Below are 16533 nucleotides of genomic sequence, written 5' to 3'. Positions count from 1 at the left end.
TCCGTGTTCTGCGTCCTCACGGGGAGACAGCCAGGAGGGTAGTGCGTGTGAACGTGCCTCCTGACGGCACAGCAGGGCCACGCGTTCCCACACATTTGGGGCTTCCGGGCACCGGGCCCACAGGTCGGCCAGCTGCTGAGGGGAGGCCGGGCAGCCACCCACAGGGCTGCTGGGTCACGATATCAACTGAGCCTCGTGCGGGACGTGGGACAGGGAGGTTCTAATTCTGGGGCGGTGAGGGACACACAGACACTCTTGGGGTTGGCCTGGTCGGAGAGCCGTTCCTGCAGGAACAGGCACCCTGAAAGTTACATACCAGCTAAGCACACGTGGATGGACCCCCGGGATCCCGAGGGGACCCTGGGAGCCAAGCCAGGCCTGAGCGCTCAGGATGGAGGAGACTCTGTGACAATCCCCCGCCAGTGGGTAGGTCATCAGTAGTTGGTATGGTGACCCATGAGTCCCACAGGGCCCCAGCCACCCAGGAACAGCTGGGCATCTGGTTCAGGGGCAGACCCGGTGGAGAGGTCTGGGCAGGTCTCTGTCTTTCTGACAAGCTCCTGGGCCGCTTCCTCAGCACAGGCTCAGTCTGCTCATCTGCACAGTGGGAATCACACATAGTATCTACTCGGTTGGCCGTCGCAGGCATGAAACTGGACAAGACATGTCACCCGCTGGATGATGTCAGCCACCACCACCGTCATCGCATGGCCCCAAACCCTCTGTCTCCGTTTCCGCTCCCATCTTCTGTCCCATTCTTAGAGAATTTTGCCTCTGGAATCAGCCTCTTGACCTACTGAAGATCAGGAAAAATGCTCCTGCGTTGGGTCCCAGGTGCCGTCCTCCCAGCCATCAGCCAAGAGGGGATTCTCACTCAGTCCTGGCCTCGGGGACCAGGAAGGACCAGCACCTGATCCTTGGAGCTCAGTTTATTGCATCTGTTAAAAGGGGGTAAACTGATATCCCAGCCGCAGGGCCCACCTGGGGTCAGACCCTACCCCACTCCAAGGCCAGGGCAGAGGTGGTCAAGCTCAGCCCTGGTGTGGCCCGTGGGCAGACAGGAGACTCTGTCCATCCCAGCCTCTCCTCTGGCCCTAGCTCCCCGATACCGCACTCACCCCAGAGGTCATGGCCACGGGGTGGGCCGGCAGGTTGAATCCCTCGGGGCGTGTCCTTTGCCCTAGGTCAGAATCCCAAAGCCCCGTCTTCCAATGAGGGGTGGTGGTTTCGGGACCCTGCACTGGACTTTGGCCAGGCCCACAAGGGAAGCTTTGGAGCATCTCCATGGCAACAGGCCTTGTCCTTGTCCTGGCTTGGGGGCCTGCACACACCTCCCTCTTCTGCTGGGGTCGGTTTCTTCAGGGGTAACCATGGCAACGCCTTTGTTTCGGAGGCTTGGCCCCACCCCCTCCTGGTTTCTCTCTACAGCAGAGGTTGGGAGAGCTCCTTTTCAGTCCCAGCACGTCGGCGGGCGGCAGTGACAGGGCCCACCAGTGAGCTGGGCCAGTCTCTAGGATGGGGGATGACGGGATCTCTGGGCCCCACCCCTGCCGGAGACCCCATCCACTCAGTTGAGGCCGGCCCCTGCCCTCAAGGCACCCTTAGTCCTGCTGGGGGTGACCTGTCAGTACCTCCTCCTTGCTAGAGACGGGGAATCACATTCTGAGGCGGCAGCACGGAGTCCAGCATTGGGGGACAGGAGGCCGGGTGGGGCACGGTGGGGGTGGGGTCCGGCTTTGTGGAAGAGGCGGCCGTGAGCGGGACTGTCTCCATGTGCCATGTGGTCACGACTACTCTGTCAGTACTGTTGGGGGTGCAAGACCCAGTATTCCTTTGTACTCAAACTGGCTTCAGCAGAAAAGAAAATACAGTAGCTCCTGTAACTGAAAAGCCTAGGACAGAGCTTGCTTAGGGTGTAGCTGTTCCAGGTGACCCAGGACGTGTGCTCTTGCTTCCCTCTGGGCTGGCCTCATTCCCGGGCGCCACATCCCTCACGGTGGCAAGACGCCCAGTAAGTAGCTCCAGACAGCGTCTTTCTCTCAGCCGGCCCAGTTCTGGAGAGGTCTGTGGGCAGATGGGAGAGTCATTTGGCCTCAGCCTTCCTTCTGGCCGGAGCTCTCCGACCCCCAGCGGAAGTCTCAGGGCGGACCCTCATTGGCCAGGACAGGGTCACTTGCTCACCCCTGAATCAATCACTTTCCGAGCAACCAGCCTGGTTCCTGTTACTCCACTCACCCAGACCTGTGATTCAAATGGGATGAGGGTGGGAGAAACCTAGTTTGCAAAGGAAAAGCTGGGTGCTCATAGGCTCAGAGAGGTTAGTTAACTTGCCCAAGGCCACACAGCTGATAAGGATGCAAGCTCGGGGTCTGACTCCAGAGCTTCTGGGCTCAATCGCGGAGCCACTACAGATTAGTGAGTTTTAAACAGGGGAATTAACTGCCAGGGATACGGCCGGAGGGTAAATTGGCGCAGGATTCTGGTGAGCGATGAATGGTATGCCAAGGAGGGTGGACAAGGGGGAGCCCGCAACATGTTTGAACTGAGGAAGACAGCTTTGAGAGGAGGACTCCCGCCGCCGCCCGTCCCCTGGGGGTCGGGAACAGCGGAGCGCAGAGCCACCAACAGCCCAGCACCCCCGCCACCTGACTCGCTGTTTGTAAACTCAACCCGTCCAGCCACGCCCCTTCCTCCCTCTCTCCCACCCACCTAGGGTCAATATCTGCATAACCCCGCCTCTGCCTGCTGTGACTGGCTGTCCGTGGCGTCACTCCTCCGCGCGGGCGGGGCTCCCGAGGGGCAACGGGGGTTGCCGCTCCCGCAAATGATTAGCATAGTCCCGCCTCCCGGCGCGGCCCTCGGGCCGGGCGCGGATTGGGCGGACGGCCGCTGACGCTCCGGCGCCGGGCGCGGCGAGTGGAGAGCGCCGGCTGTCAGTCTGCCTGGCGGCCGGCCGCACTTCCGCCTCGGTGTCAGCGGGTCGCGGGCCTGTGGGGCGGGGGCGGGGTGGGCGGCGAGGCTCGGCCGGCGCCGGAGGGACCGCGGTCCAGGTGAGCGGCCCGGACCCCGGCCCCGCGTCGTCGGGGGCTCGGGCGGGCGTCGGGCGGGCGGGAGGCCCGGCGGGGCGGGGTGGTGGTGGCGAGCGGGAGCCCCGTGCTCACCGACCCGCCGGGCAGGCCTGGACCCGGCCCGACCCCGGCCCGACCCCCGCCGCCCGCCCGCCCGTCAAGCCCTGCGGCCCCGGGGAAACTTGGGAGGAAAGTTGGCGGCGGCGGGCGGGGGGCGGCGGCGGAGGCCCCGCGTCGCCGGGCAACCGCGGCGCCGGAAGTCGGGTGGGCTGGGAGGCCTGGGCTCGCCTGCCCGCCCCGCCGGGCGGCGGGAGGGCCGGGGGCGCGGGCTGCGGGCCGGGGCGGGCTGGGCTGCGGTCCCGGGTCGCACACGCGGGCCGCGCGGAGGGGCAGCGTCCCCGCCGGGGACCCCGTCGCCCCAGGCGACCACCTGTGGGAGGGCTGGTGCGCCCGCGCCTGGCTCGCCGTCCGTGTGTCAGCCGTCGCTGCCCGTCGTGCCTTGGGGCGCCCTGGACCGGACACCGATGTCGCACAGGTCGGACGTGTTTCCTCTTTCCCCGCTCCCGCGCAAGCCGTCGGACTTACCGAGCGCAGCCTCGCAGAACGGGGCCTGGGGCGGTCTCCAGTGGGTACCCCCACGTGTGCGCACCCGATGTTCCCGGTGCTCCTGAGTGTGAGGGTCACCTCCCGGGAAGCCGTGCTCACGTCCTGGGTCTGTATCCTGAGTGTCAGTCCGGGACCAGCTGCCCACCTGGGCCCGCAGCTGCGGCAGCATTAGCCCCTTTTCTGGGACTGCCTGCCTGGGCACATCTGGAGACCTGGCCTCGCTCGCTTCGTTCATTTCTGGAATGCAGGCAGCAAGCTGCCTGACCCCTCCAACCCACTGGGGATGTGGGAGGGACACAGCCCTGGGGGCTGGTGCAAGGACGGTGTCCCGGAGGGCGTCCCTGCAAGTAGAAGGCTCTTGCTGACCGTCCGCTGGGTGGTGTTTTCCCATCTCCCCCAGCCTCAGCTCCTTCCTCTGCCATATGTCATTTACCTGCAGGGCTGAGGAGCAGACGACCCCATCACCCCCAAGTCCCCGGCACATAGTAGGTGCTCCAGATTATTAGTTCCCTTTCCTCTTGTTGAGAACAGGAACCTTACCGGCTCCACTTCCTCCTCGTCCAGCGCGGGGCCTGGCATGGTGTTGTCACTGAAAACATGACCATGCATGGACCGACTCTCCCGGGTAGATTTACTTTTCCTGTCTGCGTCACATGCCCTTAATGTTAATAACAGCTCCTACCTCGGGTGGTGATACTGTGTAACAGTTGTCTTCCCAGGACTGCAGGGAGCCTATTATATTCACTTTATTCCTGTGTTTGACATCCTTAATGTGTTCATGAGTGAGCCGAGGAGCGGAGAGGTGGGTAACTTACTCTGAGTCACACAGTAGTGGATGATAGAGCAGGGATTTGAACCCAAGTAGGCTGGCTTCAGAGTTTACACTCTTAAAGTGCCTCTCCCTATGGCTTTTAAAAAAAAAAAATTTTTTTTAATGTTTGTTTATTTTTGACAGAGAGAGAGAGAGAGAGAGAGAGAGAGAGAGAGAGAGAGAGAGAGACAGAGCATGAGCGGGGGAGGGGCAGACAGAGAGGCACACACAGAATCTGAAACAGGTTCCAGGCTCTGAGCTGTCAGCACAGAGCCTGACTCGGGGCTCAAACTCATCAACCATGAGATCATGACCTGAGCCAAAGTCGGACACTCAAACGACTGAGCCACCCAGGCGCCCCTCCCTATGGCCTTTTAAAACCAAAATTATTATTTACAATAGCCCCTTAACGTTTTCTTCTGGAACATTCTACATGTGCTGTATTACAATGTGTCAGAATTGTATTTCTTACAGCATATGCACCTGAGAGATTTTCATTTTTTTGTGAGCATGAGTGTTTATAGAACCATTTTATTCCTAGTGAAATAAAGGAATTCTCCATCTGGCTATCCCAGCTTTTCCTGAAATATCCCACCTGCTGCCCAGTTGCTTCGCTGGCAGCAAGGTGGTTGATGTTCACCGTGCGGAAGGCTGAATTGTAGGAGCGGGGCGATGATGGAGGTCCATGCAGGTCTGACGTTGTGGCTTGCAATTCAGTTCTGAGCAGACTCGCTGCATTACCGCGAAGGCAGGGCGTTCCTTGTCTCAGAGGCGTTTCGGGGCATCAGACTCCCGTTTTGTCTAGCGTTTTGACCAACGGGGTTATTGTAATGTTTAAAAAGTGCCGCTTGACTTTCATCCTAGTGCCCTCAGCCATGCCCTCCAGGAAATGCTAGCAGATGAGGCTTGGACGTGCACTTAAAGCTGGCTGGACTTTTAACATTTTGTTACATTCATTCAGCTGATTACAAAAGGACATTTGGTTTTTTAGTGGGGAAGTTTTCCAACCTTTTAGGCACTCAGTACTGTCTTCAAACGGGGCTAGTTGTCTTGTACAAATGGTTTCTTTAGTATTTCTTTGAAAAGCCACGGCCTCGTCTTTTCCTGGGAGTTTGGCTGCGGCGGATACGAGGCACGTAGGGCTTACGTGGAGTGAGAGCTGGGGGGACGGTGCTCCAGGTGGCTGACGTGCTCCAGAGTTGAAGAATCATTCCGCAGGCGGCGGGGGCAGCAGGGAGAGCGCGGGCGGGGGCCCTCAGGCTCCAGCCGCAGCCCCTTGACTTCGATGGGGCAGAGTTACTTCTCCTCGCGTCCGGGGTCTGTGGCTGCAGCACAGGCTCCTGTGAGGACTGTCTGTGAAAATGTAACGGAGAGTGTCCAGTGTCATGACGGGTGCCGGGTGCCCCTCGGCTGCCCCTTCCGTCCCGGCCAGAGAGCGCTGAAGTTGGCCGTGACACAGACGGCGCAGATGCGGTTTCGAAGCGAAGCCAGGACATCTTTGGTGGGCAGCTCTGCCTTCTGCTGAGATGAGTCACGGGGATGCCTTCAAGTTCCAACTGTTCGCGTGGGGTCGTCCGGTGCTTACGGAGACACCGTACCTCAGCCGAGGGCCCTGGGCGCGGGGACAGCCAGCGCGTGGTCCGGGCCACTGCCGTGTCCTCTCGGTGGAGGCTGACTCCTGACTTAGTGCTCGGCACGCTGTCACGTGTGCAGCTTCCCCCCGAGCTTGGCGCACTTTACAGTTGAGTCGTAGCGGAGTGAGACCGAAAGGAAGTTAGTATGTGAACTTGACTGATCAGTAAAAAGCATTAGTATCTTGGGTTGCACTTGGATACTTTAAATGCGCTTTCCGCGTGCGGTGATTAACTTGTGTCCCTGCCGTCATTTCTTTTTCTCAAAGTGCTTGGTGTGACAGCCGCGTCATGCCCGGGTTGGGTCGAGCCCGGACTGGGAGACGCGGTGTGGAGTGCGGCCCGTACCCGCAGCTCTCCTTGGGGACTGTGCGATCAATGGCCACTCGGGCAGGCCTGCGAACTTGACGGCATTTCTTCCTCTCCTTTCCAAACTCAGAAAAGAACTTGGGGCCGTTGGGCAGAACCCCAAACCAGGTCTCTCGCCTGGACCTTCAGGTTATGCAAACGTCGTGATCTTTGTGTGGAGCCAGAGTAGAAGTAAGCCTTTACAAAGGGCTGTCTTGGGGCGCCCGGCTGGACTGAGCCAGCCGGTAGGGCGTGCGACTCTTCATCTTGGGTTGTAAGTTTGAGCCCCACATTGGGGGTAGGGAAGACTTACAAGTAAAAAAATAACAAGGATTGTCTTGAAGAAGCAGACGTCTGAGATCCGGGCGGCACTGCCTGCAGGCGCTGTTTGGAGACCCGGACTTTGGGATCAATCCTGGCTGAGCGGCCCCTGGCTCCACAGCCTTGGGGCCTGATGGGGGTGGGGGCTGGGCGTGTGCGTGGCGCTCTCCTGGGCCTCATCCCACTGTGCCTGGGAGTCTGTTCAAGAAACCCTGGGTCCCTGGGTGCTAGGGTCTGGGGCTGTCCCCAGGGTTGAGGCCTGTCAGCGGTGGAAACCATCTGGGCCGCTCCTGGGTGGCCAGGCCTGTCTGATGGTGAGCGGTGGATGGGCACTGGCCTTAAAAGGTGCCCGGAGAAAATCTTGGTCCAGGCTGGTGCAGAGGTTCTTGGGAGAGAGCATGACATACACGAGAATGGTCTGTAGGGAAGCTGTACTGAATCCAGATTCTGGAGAAAACTGTGGCAGCCACGGGGCAGGGAAGGCTGTGAGTTTATTGGACAAACAAAAGGCTGATCGCGAGAAAAGATCAGCTGAAGTCTGGCACGTTGAGCCACTGTGTTGGCCAGAAAGTGACTTCTGCCATTGCCTTAAAACCAGGGTGACTGTATGATTTGATGTCCACACTGGAACCCTTTGGTGTGTAGAGAAGCACCAGGAAAAAGGACAGTGGTGACAGATGTCACACTGTCACACACTGGGCAGGGGAGAGAAGGGCCGGAGCCATGCTGTATAATCCTGTATAAGTTAGGACCAAGGACCTGTCTTCCAGAGTCCTTGACCGGGTTGGGGGAGCAGGGCAGGTCCCCAGGACAGAGCAGGGTGGGAGGGGTCCCCGTGCGGGGAGCCAGCCTCTCAGTGGTGCTGTAGGTGCTTGTCTGTGCTAGCTGTGCTTTGGGTTGAATGCCGATGCCTGTCAGGGCGGAAGGCTCTTTGGTTAGCGACGGAGGGATTTTAACCCTGGCTTCTCATCAGAAAAACCTGGGGAATTTTCTGAGAAGTGCAGGTTCCAGGCCCAGCCCCAGATCTACTGGATCTGGGCTTCCGGGATGTGTGTGTGACCCGCTCCCATTGTTCTCAGGTGCCTGGTGTGCTCACTGGCACGTGGGGCCCACACGTGGGGTCATAGCCCAGTTTTGGATCCAGAGCCCTTTGGAGAACTTAGTGGAGAACCTAGTTACCTTCCTGAAGAAAAACAACGAACACAGAGTTTTACGATTTCTCCCCTTTTGTTTCTCTCTCGTATTTGGGACGTTGGTTACAAATTCCTCCCTGACACCGCCCGTCCCCACCATTAGTGTTCAGGAAGTGTAGCTGGGAGTAACCAGCAGGTCTGATATCAGCGCAGTGAGAAGGGCGAACCTGGAGATGAGCGGGAAGGACGTGGGACAGGGAAGGGCAGCAGGCAGACGGGACTCTGTGCCGTGACGGAGATGGCATCTGAAGCATCCTGCCGGACGGAGGCTGGCAGCAGGCTCTGTGGGAGTGGGGTGCCCTGAGGATGGCCGGGGCACCCCCTTTCGCTGCTCCCGCACCGCACCCCGCATCCCAGCTGCCACGGTCGCTGCTTGCCGGTCCGCGGCATTTGGTTCTGCTCATCAGAGGCTACCAGGCAGCGCGGGGGGGCTGGCCCTGCGGACTCTCAGGGCTCTGCTCGGCGGTCTTCTGTGAACACAGACCACAGGCCGTGGACAGAGTTCCCGAGTGTTCTCACGCATTCTCTCGAGCTGCGTTGGAACCGCTTTTTTCTGTTTCGCAACGACGAGGTCGATGAAAACAAACGTGTGTACGTGAAAAAGCTTGCGTTCGTCTCGCGCATGTTTGGAAACACTTGGTGCTGGGTTCTAAGCTCTTGTTCCTTGAAGTGTGTGATGTATTCCTGGCACTCGTTGAATGAGAAGGAGTTTGGCTCAATGGAGGCGGGGATCTGGAGGGGGCACAGGGAGCTGGAAGGGGTGGTCCTGGGTGGTGGAGTGCTTCACTCCCACTTGCCGAGCCAGCCGGCCGGCCCAGTCCCACCAGGAAGTGTGGCTCCCCTGCTCTCCTCCTCCGGGCCAGGCAGCTTCACCCTCTGCCTGCCTTTCAAGGCCACCCTGTTGGCCCGGAGAGCGGTAAACAGTTAGCGATTGACAGAGCATGAGAGGTTCGTGTACCTTCCTCAAGCCCAGAAGCCCTCCGTTTCTTGAGTGGACTCCTAACCCCGCCCACCAGCCTCTGCACAGTGGCTGGTAAACCGGCTTGGCCGGTCTGGAAGCGAGGTGGTACCTTCTGAGGGTGGCGCCAGTGTGTTGGAAGGAGCCCACAGCTGCCCGTCGGGGGAGAAGCTGTAAATTCTGCAGTGTCAGGAGGCCGGCTTTTGCGATGAAGATGACGCAGACCCGGGCAGGGACACACACAGGGACACACACAGGGACACACGGCTCACCCGGCGTGGCCTGGAAACGGCACTCGGTGGAGCGTCGCGTACAACCGGATGGAATCACATCCCGCACGGGTGGAAGGACGCAGAGCCCAGCGGTCAGTCCCTGCTCCCGCCCCTGGTCCCGGAGGCCCGAGTGCGCGGCGCTCTCCGGGAGGGAGGCAGACAGTCCGTGCGGCTCACCTCGTGAGACAGGCTGTGTGCGCCCCGAGCAGGTCGCTGACCGCCCCGGCTGTGCGGCTGTGGGAACGGGCGGGCCGGAGGGTCCCTCAGCGGGTGGCCCGAGGCGTGTTTCCGTGACTGCGAGTTGAGCAGTGCAGGCGGTTTTGGAAAGGAGAGCGAACGGCGGGCTTGGCCTGATATCCTTACTGGGTCGCACCCGGCGGTCTTGGGAAGGTCCTGCCGCTCCGACCGGCCCCGGTGCCTCGGCGCCTCCCTGCTCTGCCGACCGCCTCCTCGTGTGTGGCGGGATCCCGGGAGCTGGCCAGGGCTGCCGGGTGGGCAGCGGGAAAGGCCCCCGCCCCGTGGTCTCAGCCCCCTTCCGGGGGCTCAGAGTCCCCGGCAGCCAGCGGCCCCGCGCCCGACGGAGCCCGCGAGTGCGTTTCTGGCGGGCTGGAGCCTGTGCGGGTGGGGTGTGTGCCTGCATGAATTTTTGAGGCTTTACGAAGGAGGGAAGCGGGGCTGTGGCATAGTGGGCATCCGTAGGGCGAGGGTCTGCAGGCATCCGGTGACAGGTGGGCCTCGTGCACAAAGTGGGCTCCGAGGCACGAAAAGTACGAGCGGCCCCAAGCACGGTGTCCCCCCACAGGGGCGAGGTCTCCAGAGGCACAGGACGGGGTGGCTCGGGGCCCCTCACTCGAGCCTGTGGAGCTGCCTGGTGGAGAGAGCCCGCGAGCCGGGGGCCGCCCCTCCGCCAGGGCCAGCGTCCCCCTTGCCACGCGTTAGCGTCACCGAGAAGCCTTGGCTTCCCTGTTCCTGATTTCTCGCTCCCATCTCTGCCACCCTGTTCCTCACTTCCCGCCCACGGCTAATTGTCCAGTGTGTGCTGAGCAGTGCGGCTTCCACGCTCGGAAGTGACGGTGTTTCCTGCTCCGGGGCTCCTGGGGAACCGCCGAGCACTCTGGTAACTTTCAGTGTTACTGTAACGTCTCTCCAGGGGTCTCACGCCCACGGGGACCCGGGGGAGGGGGACGGGGGGGCTTTGGTTTGTCGCCTCCCTAGCCTGAGGCTCACCGAGTTCTCTGCACTGTGGACGGGGCATCTGTTTCTAGATCGTTTGGCCTTGACCTTAAGAGCTGGGGCCATGAGAGCCTTGCCATGAACTGTGCTCTAGAAGGTACAGCTTCTGACTTGTGCTGGATGGAAACCCAGCCGTAGGCAGTCGGCGCCTTGAGCGCGGGCCCAGTTCCCGAGGCTGCTCTCCGTGCGGGGCCTCCCGAGTCGCCCTGGCGATCGCCCTGGGCCCGCTTCTTCTGGGACCGCCCTGCGTTCCGGCCTGGGGTCCGCGTCCGCCTCCCTCCCCGTGCCAGCGCCCGACCTTGCTCTGCAGGTCCCCGATTTCACACGGCCACACGGTTTCCTGGTGAGAATGAGCCACCACTTTGAGCCGTCAGAAGGAGAAACATTCCCCGAGGTTGGAGTGTGAGATGAGGTTTTGGGGTCCCTCCTTAGCAACAATCCCATCGCTGGTGATAATGGCAGCTGTTCCCTTTTAGCGTGAAGCTGAGTGAGCTTAGCAGCCAGTGCGTTTTCTGTGCAGAATCGTTTATTTTTTGTTTGCAGTGCTAATGTACTTGTTGCAGTTTTTACAGTTGTGGTAGAATAACATAAAATTCACCATCCTAACCATGAAAAAAAATAATCTCTATACCCACGGTGGGGCTGGAACTCACAACCCCAAGATCAAAAGTCGCGCGTCCCACTGGCCGAGCCAGCCAGGCGCCCCCCTCCTAACCGTTCTTAAGTGTGCGTTTCAGTGGTAGTAAATCATTCACAACCGTGTGGAACCCTGATTGCCACCCCTCGCTGGCACCGTTGTCGTCTTGTAAAATTGAAACTCTGTCCCCATTAAACACCAATCCCCATTCCCCTGCCTCCGGCTCCTGGCAGCCATCATCTGTGTCTAGGAATTTAACCACTCCTTAAGTCCTCGTGTAAGTGGAATCAGACAGTATTTGCTTTTTGTGCCTGGCTCACTTCACTGAGCACAGTGTCCTCAAGGTCCCTCCACGTGGTGGCGGGTATCAGCCTTTCCCTCCTTTCCGAGGCCGGGATGGTCCATTGCGCGTATAAACCACACTTGGTTTCTCCGTTCACCCGCCAGCGGGTACCGGCTCGCTTCCACGTTTTAGCTGTTGTGCGTAATTCTGCTGTCAGCCTGTGTGTGCCAACATCTCTCCAGGACCTTGCGTTCCGTTGTTTTGGGCAAATGCCTGTAGGTGGGATTGCTGGGTCATGTGATAATTCTGTGTTTAATTTTTGAGGAACTGCTATCCTTGCCTTGTTCCTGATCTTAGAGGAAAAGCTTTCAGTCTTTCGCCTTTGACTGTATTTGCCGTTGGTTTTCATATTTGGCTCTGCCTGGGGGGTGGCACTGTCCTTCTATTGCTAGCTTTTGGAGTTTTTATCACGAAAATGTGTTGCATTTTCTCAGATGATTTTTATGCATCGACTGAGAAGGTCATGTGTGTTTTCCCCGTGATTCTGTTGATGTGACCTATTATATCGATCAGTTTTCATATGTTGAACCATCCTTGCACTCCAGGAAGAAATCCCATCTGGTCGTTGTGTGTGGTCCATTTAATGTGTTGCTGAATGCGTTTTAATGTGTTTATTTTACTGTTATTTCGTTGAGGACTTTCGCCTCTGTGTTCTTAAGGGACATTGCAGTGTAGTTTCCTCCTCTTGTAGTGTCTTTGTTTGGCCTTGGTTCAGGGTCATGCTGACCTCATAGAAAATGAGTTAGGAAATGCTCCCTCCTCTTCAATTTTTGGAAAAGTTTGAGAAGAATTGGTTTTAGTTCTTCCTTGGATGTTTGGTAGAATACACCAGGGAAGCCATCGGGCCTAGGGCTTTTCTTGGCTGTGAGATTTTTTAAAGTGAAATTTTAAAATTTATTTTGAGAGAGACAGAGAATGTGAGCAGGGAGAGGGGCAGAGAGAGAGAGAGAATCCCGAGCAGCCTCCATGCTGTCTGTGAGGAGCCTGATGCGGGCCTTGATCTCACGAACCGGGAGATCATCACCTGGGCCAAAATCAAGAGTTGGACGCGTGACTGACTGAGCCACCCAGGCGCCCCTGCCGTGAGAGTTGATCCTTGGTTCAGTCTCCTTACTAGTCACAGATTTTGTGTTTCTTTGTGAGTTCGTCTTGGTGAGTCTTGTGTTTCTGGGAATTTGTCCGTTTCAATCTCGCGTATCCAGGTGGTTGGCGTATCATTGCTCATAGTTCGTAGGCTCTTACGAGTCCTTTGTATTTATGTCGAATCGGTAAGAATGTCCAATTTTAGTTGCGTGCTCTCTCTCTTTTTCTTAGTCTACCTAGCTGAAGGTGATCAGTTTGTTGATGTTATCAGGGAACCAACTTTTAGTTTCACTGATTTTCTCTGTTTTTCTGTCCTTATTTCCTTCTTTCTGCTAACCCTGGTATTTGTTCTTTTTCCTCAGCTTGTAAAGTCGGGTTGTTGATTTGAGTTAGGTTGAGAGTTTTTGATGCTGGTGTTGGTAGCTGTAAGTTTCCCTCACCTCAGCATTTGCTTTCACTGCGTCTCCTACGTGTGGGTATATTGTGTCTTCATTTTCATTTGGTTCTAAGTATTTTCTCATGTCCCTTGTGATTTCTTCTTTGACCCGCTGCTTGCTTAAGAGCCTGCCGCTGGATTTCCACAGTTTGTGAGCATCCCAGTTTTCCTTCTGTTATCGATTTCTAACTCGTTGCGTTGCGTGAGAGTTTCTGGTAAAATCTGTTGAGATGTAATCTGTGGCCTGACATCCGGTCGCTGCTGGAGACCGTGTGTCCTGTTGCTGCTTCGGGGCGTGTTCCAGGTGTGTGCCGTATTTTTGCTTGGTTTACTGTGTCAGGCGGGTCCTCTGTTTCCTTCCTTCCCTTCCATCTGGTTGGTGCCTGCCAGCACGTTTTTAAAGTGTTAGATAGGACTTAGGTTAGTTTGAACAATCTAAAAATCCAGAATTGGTAATTTAACTGCAGAAGTAGATTCAGCACTTTCATTTACTCGTGTCCCTGTCTTTCCCTGTGAAGATCACCTCTGGGTGGCCTGGCCTGGTGTTTATAGAGAAAGAGAGATAACTCACAGTTCTCCTCTTGAGTCGACCCTGGAGAGTAACCTCCAGGGTCCCTTCGCCACTCACTCAGTCCTAGACGAGCAGATCTGTTTTCCTGAGAGAATCGTGCTGATGGATGTGTAAGGCTTAGGCACAGGGACTTGTACGAGTGGTGGAGGAACATTTTGCGTTTTGAGCTAGGGTCCTGGATGCACGGACGGCAGTCAGAGGGCGCCCCTCGGAGAGAGCTGGGTGAGACTCCTCTCAATGAGGGGAGGCGTCTTGTGGGAAGCCGGGAGGACTGGCGGTGTCTCCCGGGCTGGTGTCCCCCCGGAGAGGCCGGGAGTGAGTATCCACTGCAGCCCGTGGTGGGGGATCACCGCACGGACGGGTCAGGACTCCCGGCCCCTTCGCCTCTCACACACCCTCATCGCATCCCATGGACCCGCTGGAAACTGCTCTGTAGCAGCGCCCACCCTGGTTACCCGCCCCCCCCCCCAGGCGGTGCAGAGAGGCTGCGCCCAAGAGGAGACAGGAGGACTCCTGGTGCTCCCGTCGTTGACTGGTTTTTCAGAGCAAGTCGGCTGTGCTCGCTGCGGCAGCACGGGCACGACATCAGAGCGACACTGAGGAGATCGGCGTGGCCCCTGCTCCGGGACGACCGGGTGTGCCGGCATCATCCGGGACGGCCGCCCCGTCTCCTTCCGGCATCTTCGCGAGCGAGGACCCAGCTGTACCCGATGTGTCTCAGTGTCTTGGGGCATCCTGGTGCTCAGACGGTTCTCCTGTTGCAGAGGGAGCCTCTGCAGGCCCATCCTGCATCTTGTGCCGGGACCCCCAGCTTCTTGCTGCCCTGGAGGGTTGGTTCCCAGTCCTGGATTCAGCCATTTCTCCTCCAGGGACCCTGGGTCCTTTGGGGGCTTCAGGCGGGGCAGAGCAAGTTGCTACGTGTTGTAGAGGGGACACATTTTGTCCCAGAGGAACTGGAAGTAAGTAATAACTTCTCTAATGTGCACAGGCAACGAATCCCGGACTTGTGAGCGAGGCTTTGTATGGGTGTTTCCAGAAGCCGCCTGGTGCCTGGTTCCGCCGGTGGGAAGGGAAAAGGCGTCTCTGAGAGAGCCTTTCAAGGCAGGAAGAATGGAGGAACTTAATGCCAGTTTGTTTTCTAGTGTGGGAGCTCGTGTAGCACCGGACGGGGCCAGAGATGAGTCGCTCTGGGGACGTCACCCAGTGCTGTGTCTCCACTCAAGGACAGAGGACATGTCCCTCCCTCAGGACCGGCTGCTGCTTCACCACCCTCAGAACTCGCAGGAGGGCTCTGGGGGCCCAGATCTGTGCTACTAACATAGTGAGATGGACTCAGCTTGTTTTTGTAAAAAGTCAGACCTTCTGGGACAAGGCTAATCTTTTGCTCAGTCTCTTCCATTTATAAAATCCTGTTCTTCCGGGCGCCCGGGGGGCTCAGTCAGTTGAGCGTCTGACCTCGGCTCAGGGCACGATCTCGCGGTTCGTGAGTTCCAGCCTCGCGTCGGGCTCTGTGCTGACAGTTCGGAGCCTGGAGCCTGCTCCGGATTCTGTGTCTCCCTCTCCCTCTGCCCCTCCCCCTCCTCTCAAAAATAAATAAACATTAAAAAAATTGTTTAAGTTGGCGTGAAACAAATACTTGAAAATCATTCTGCACATTTGCCTATAACCACCTGTTGTAGCTTCCGTGTGGGTATGTGGTGACCTTCAGTGGGACGTCTGGGGACAGGTTTGAGCCCCAGACATGTGAGTGAACACCCAGCGAAACTGACCCGCCTTTCCACCTGTACAGTAACTTTCTCCGAATCTATCATTTCATTGTTTTCTTTTTAAAAATTTGTAATTATCTTTAAAAAATGGAAGTACTGTATAAGGGCGCCTGGGTGGCTCAGTTGGTTAAGTGTGTGACTCTTGATCTCGGCTCAGGTCATGATCTCACCGCTCGTGGGTTCGAGCCCCGCGTCAGGCTCTGTGCCGACAGCTCGGAGCCTGGAGCCTGCTTCGGATCCTGCGTCTCCCTCTCTCTCTGCCCCTCCCCTGCTCATGCTCTCTCTCCATCTCTCTCTCAAAAATAAATAAACATTAAAAAAACACTAATAACTTCAAATAATGATTACTTCTTGATCTATTATTCGTTGATGGATATTTATATTATGGATGTTTTCATACTTTTTGAAATCCTGCATTTGTTAGATCACTCATTTTATTTCTTTGCTTACGTTGTAATTGAGATTGATTTCAAGAATGGTGAATGGGTATTTTCTAAATGTTTCTGAGCCATAAAACTTCTGAAAGCTAAGTGTACTGAAATGTTTTCTCCCCTTAGATTTCCAGTGCCTGTTGGGTTTTCACCAGAAGGAAAGTTCACGGCGCACGATTACTTACGCTGTCGACGTAGGTCCAGTACAATGGTTCAGTAGAAGAGCCAAGACTGGGTGGCGAGGGAGCCGGGCTACGGCAGGATGAACGGCGAGGACGAATTCTTTGATGCTGTCACAGGTGAGCGGGGCAGGAAGTGACTCAGAGGCCACGGTGTGGGCGCAGGAGCTTGGGTCCGGGTCCTGGACTTGGCCTTGGGATGTGAGGCCATGCAGGAGAGAGACGCGACGTGTCCCCCGGCGTTGACTCGCATGTACCCTATCCCAGCTGCGGGGGAGAAGCTCAGCTTTGGGCCACAGGTGATAACAAGAAGGGGCAACTGGGTTTTAGTCTTTAAAAGAGTTGCCCTGGAGCGTAAATACTGTTATTTGGATCCTAAGTGAGACGGGCAGTTCTCTTATGTTATTTATACGTAACGATCAAAGCCTCGCTGTCCTCTGTTCTAACCGGATCTTGTTTAGTGCTGCGTAAAGTGTTCCAAGGCTCGTGAGTGTGCGTGCTTCCGCGACGCCTCTTACCGTTTCAGAGTTCAGCTACGTTTCGCTTTTCCTGTGACCATTTTAAGGACTGCTGCGCAGCCTGTAGTCCGAAAGACGATAGTGTATGCCTGACGGAAAACAGTGTGTTGAGGGCATGGGGATTTGTG

At 57.2% G+C, this 16533-nt stretch overlaps 1 protein-coding gene across 4 annotated transcripts in view; it reads left to right on the top strand.

Moving 5' to 3' along the window:
• Nucleotides 1-2911: 2911 nt before the first annotated feature.
• The window catches only part of OSBPL2 (oxysterol binding protein like 2), a 37001-nt gene continuing 23379 nt past the window's right edge, over nucleotides 2912-16533 (top strand). For 2 of the 4 annotated variants that reach the window (XM_019826270.2, XR_890107.3), the window contains exons 1-2: nucleotides 2912-3050; nucleotides 15835-16007. In XM_019826270.2, coding sequence (XP_019681829.1) covers nucleotides 15971-16007 — 37 coding nt within the window. In that variant the 5' untranslated portion in view covers nucleotides 2912-3050; nucleotides 15835-15970. Of the gene's footprint in view, nucleotides 3051-3470; nucleotides 3604-9276; nucleotides 9301-15834; nucleotides 16008-16533 lie in introns of those variants that run through there. The other 2 variants (XM_011280785.4, XM_019826268.3) reach the window with 2 other exon arrangements.

Source organism: Felis catus, chromosome A3 (assembly GCF_018350175.1).
Source record: "Felis catus isolate Fca126 chromosome A3, F.catus_Fca126_mat1.0, whole genome shotgun sequence".
Classification (NCBI taxonomy): Eukaryota; Metazoa; Chordata; class Mammalia; order Carnivora; family Felidae; genus Felis; species Felis catus.
Note: the sequence above shows the minus strand (reverse complement) of the source record. Positions and strands in the feature narration are given on the sequence as shown.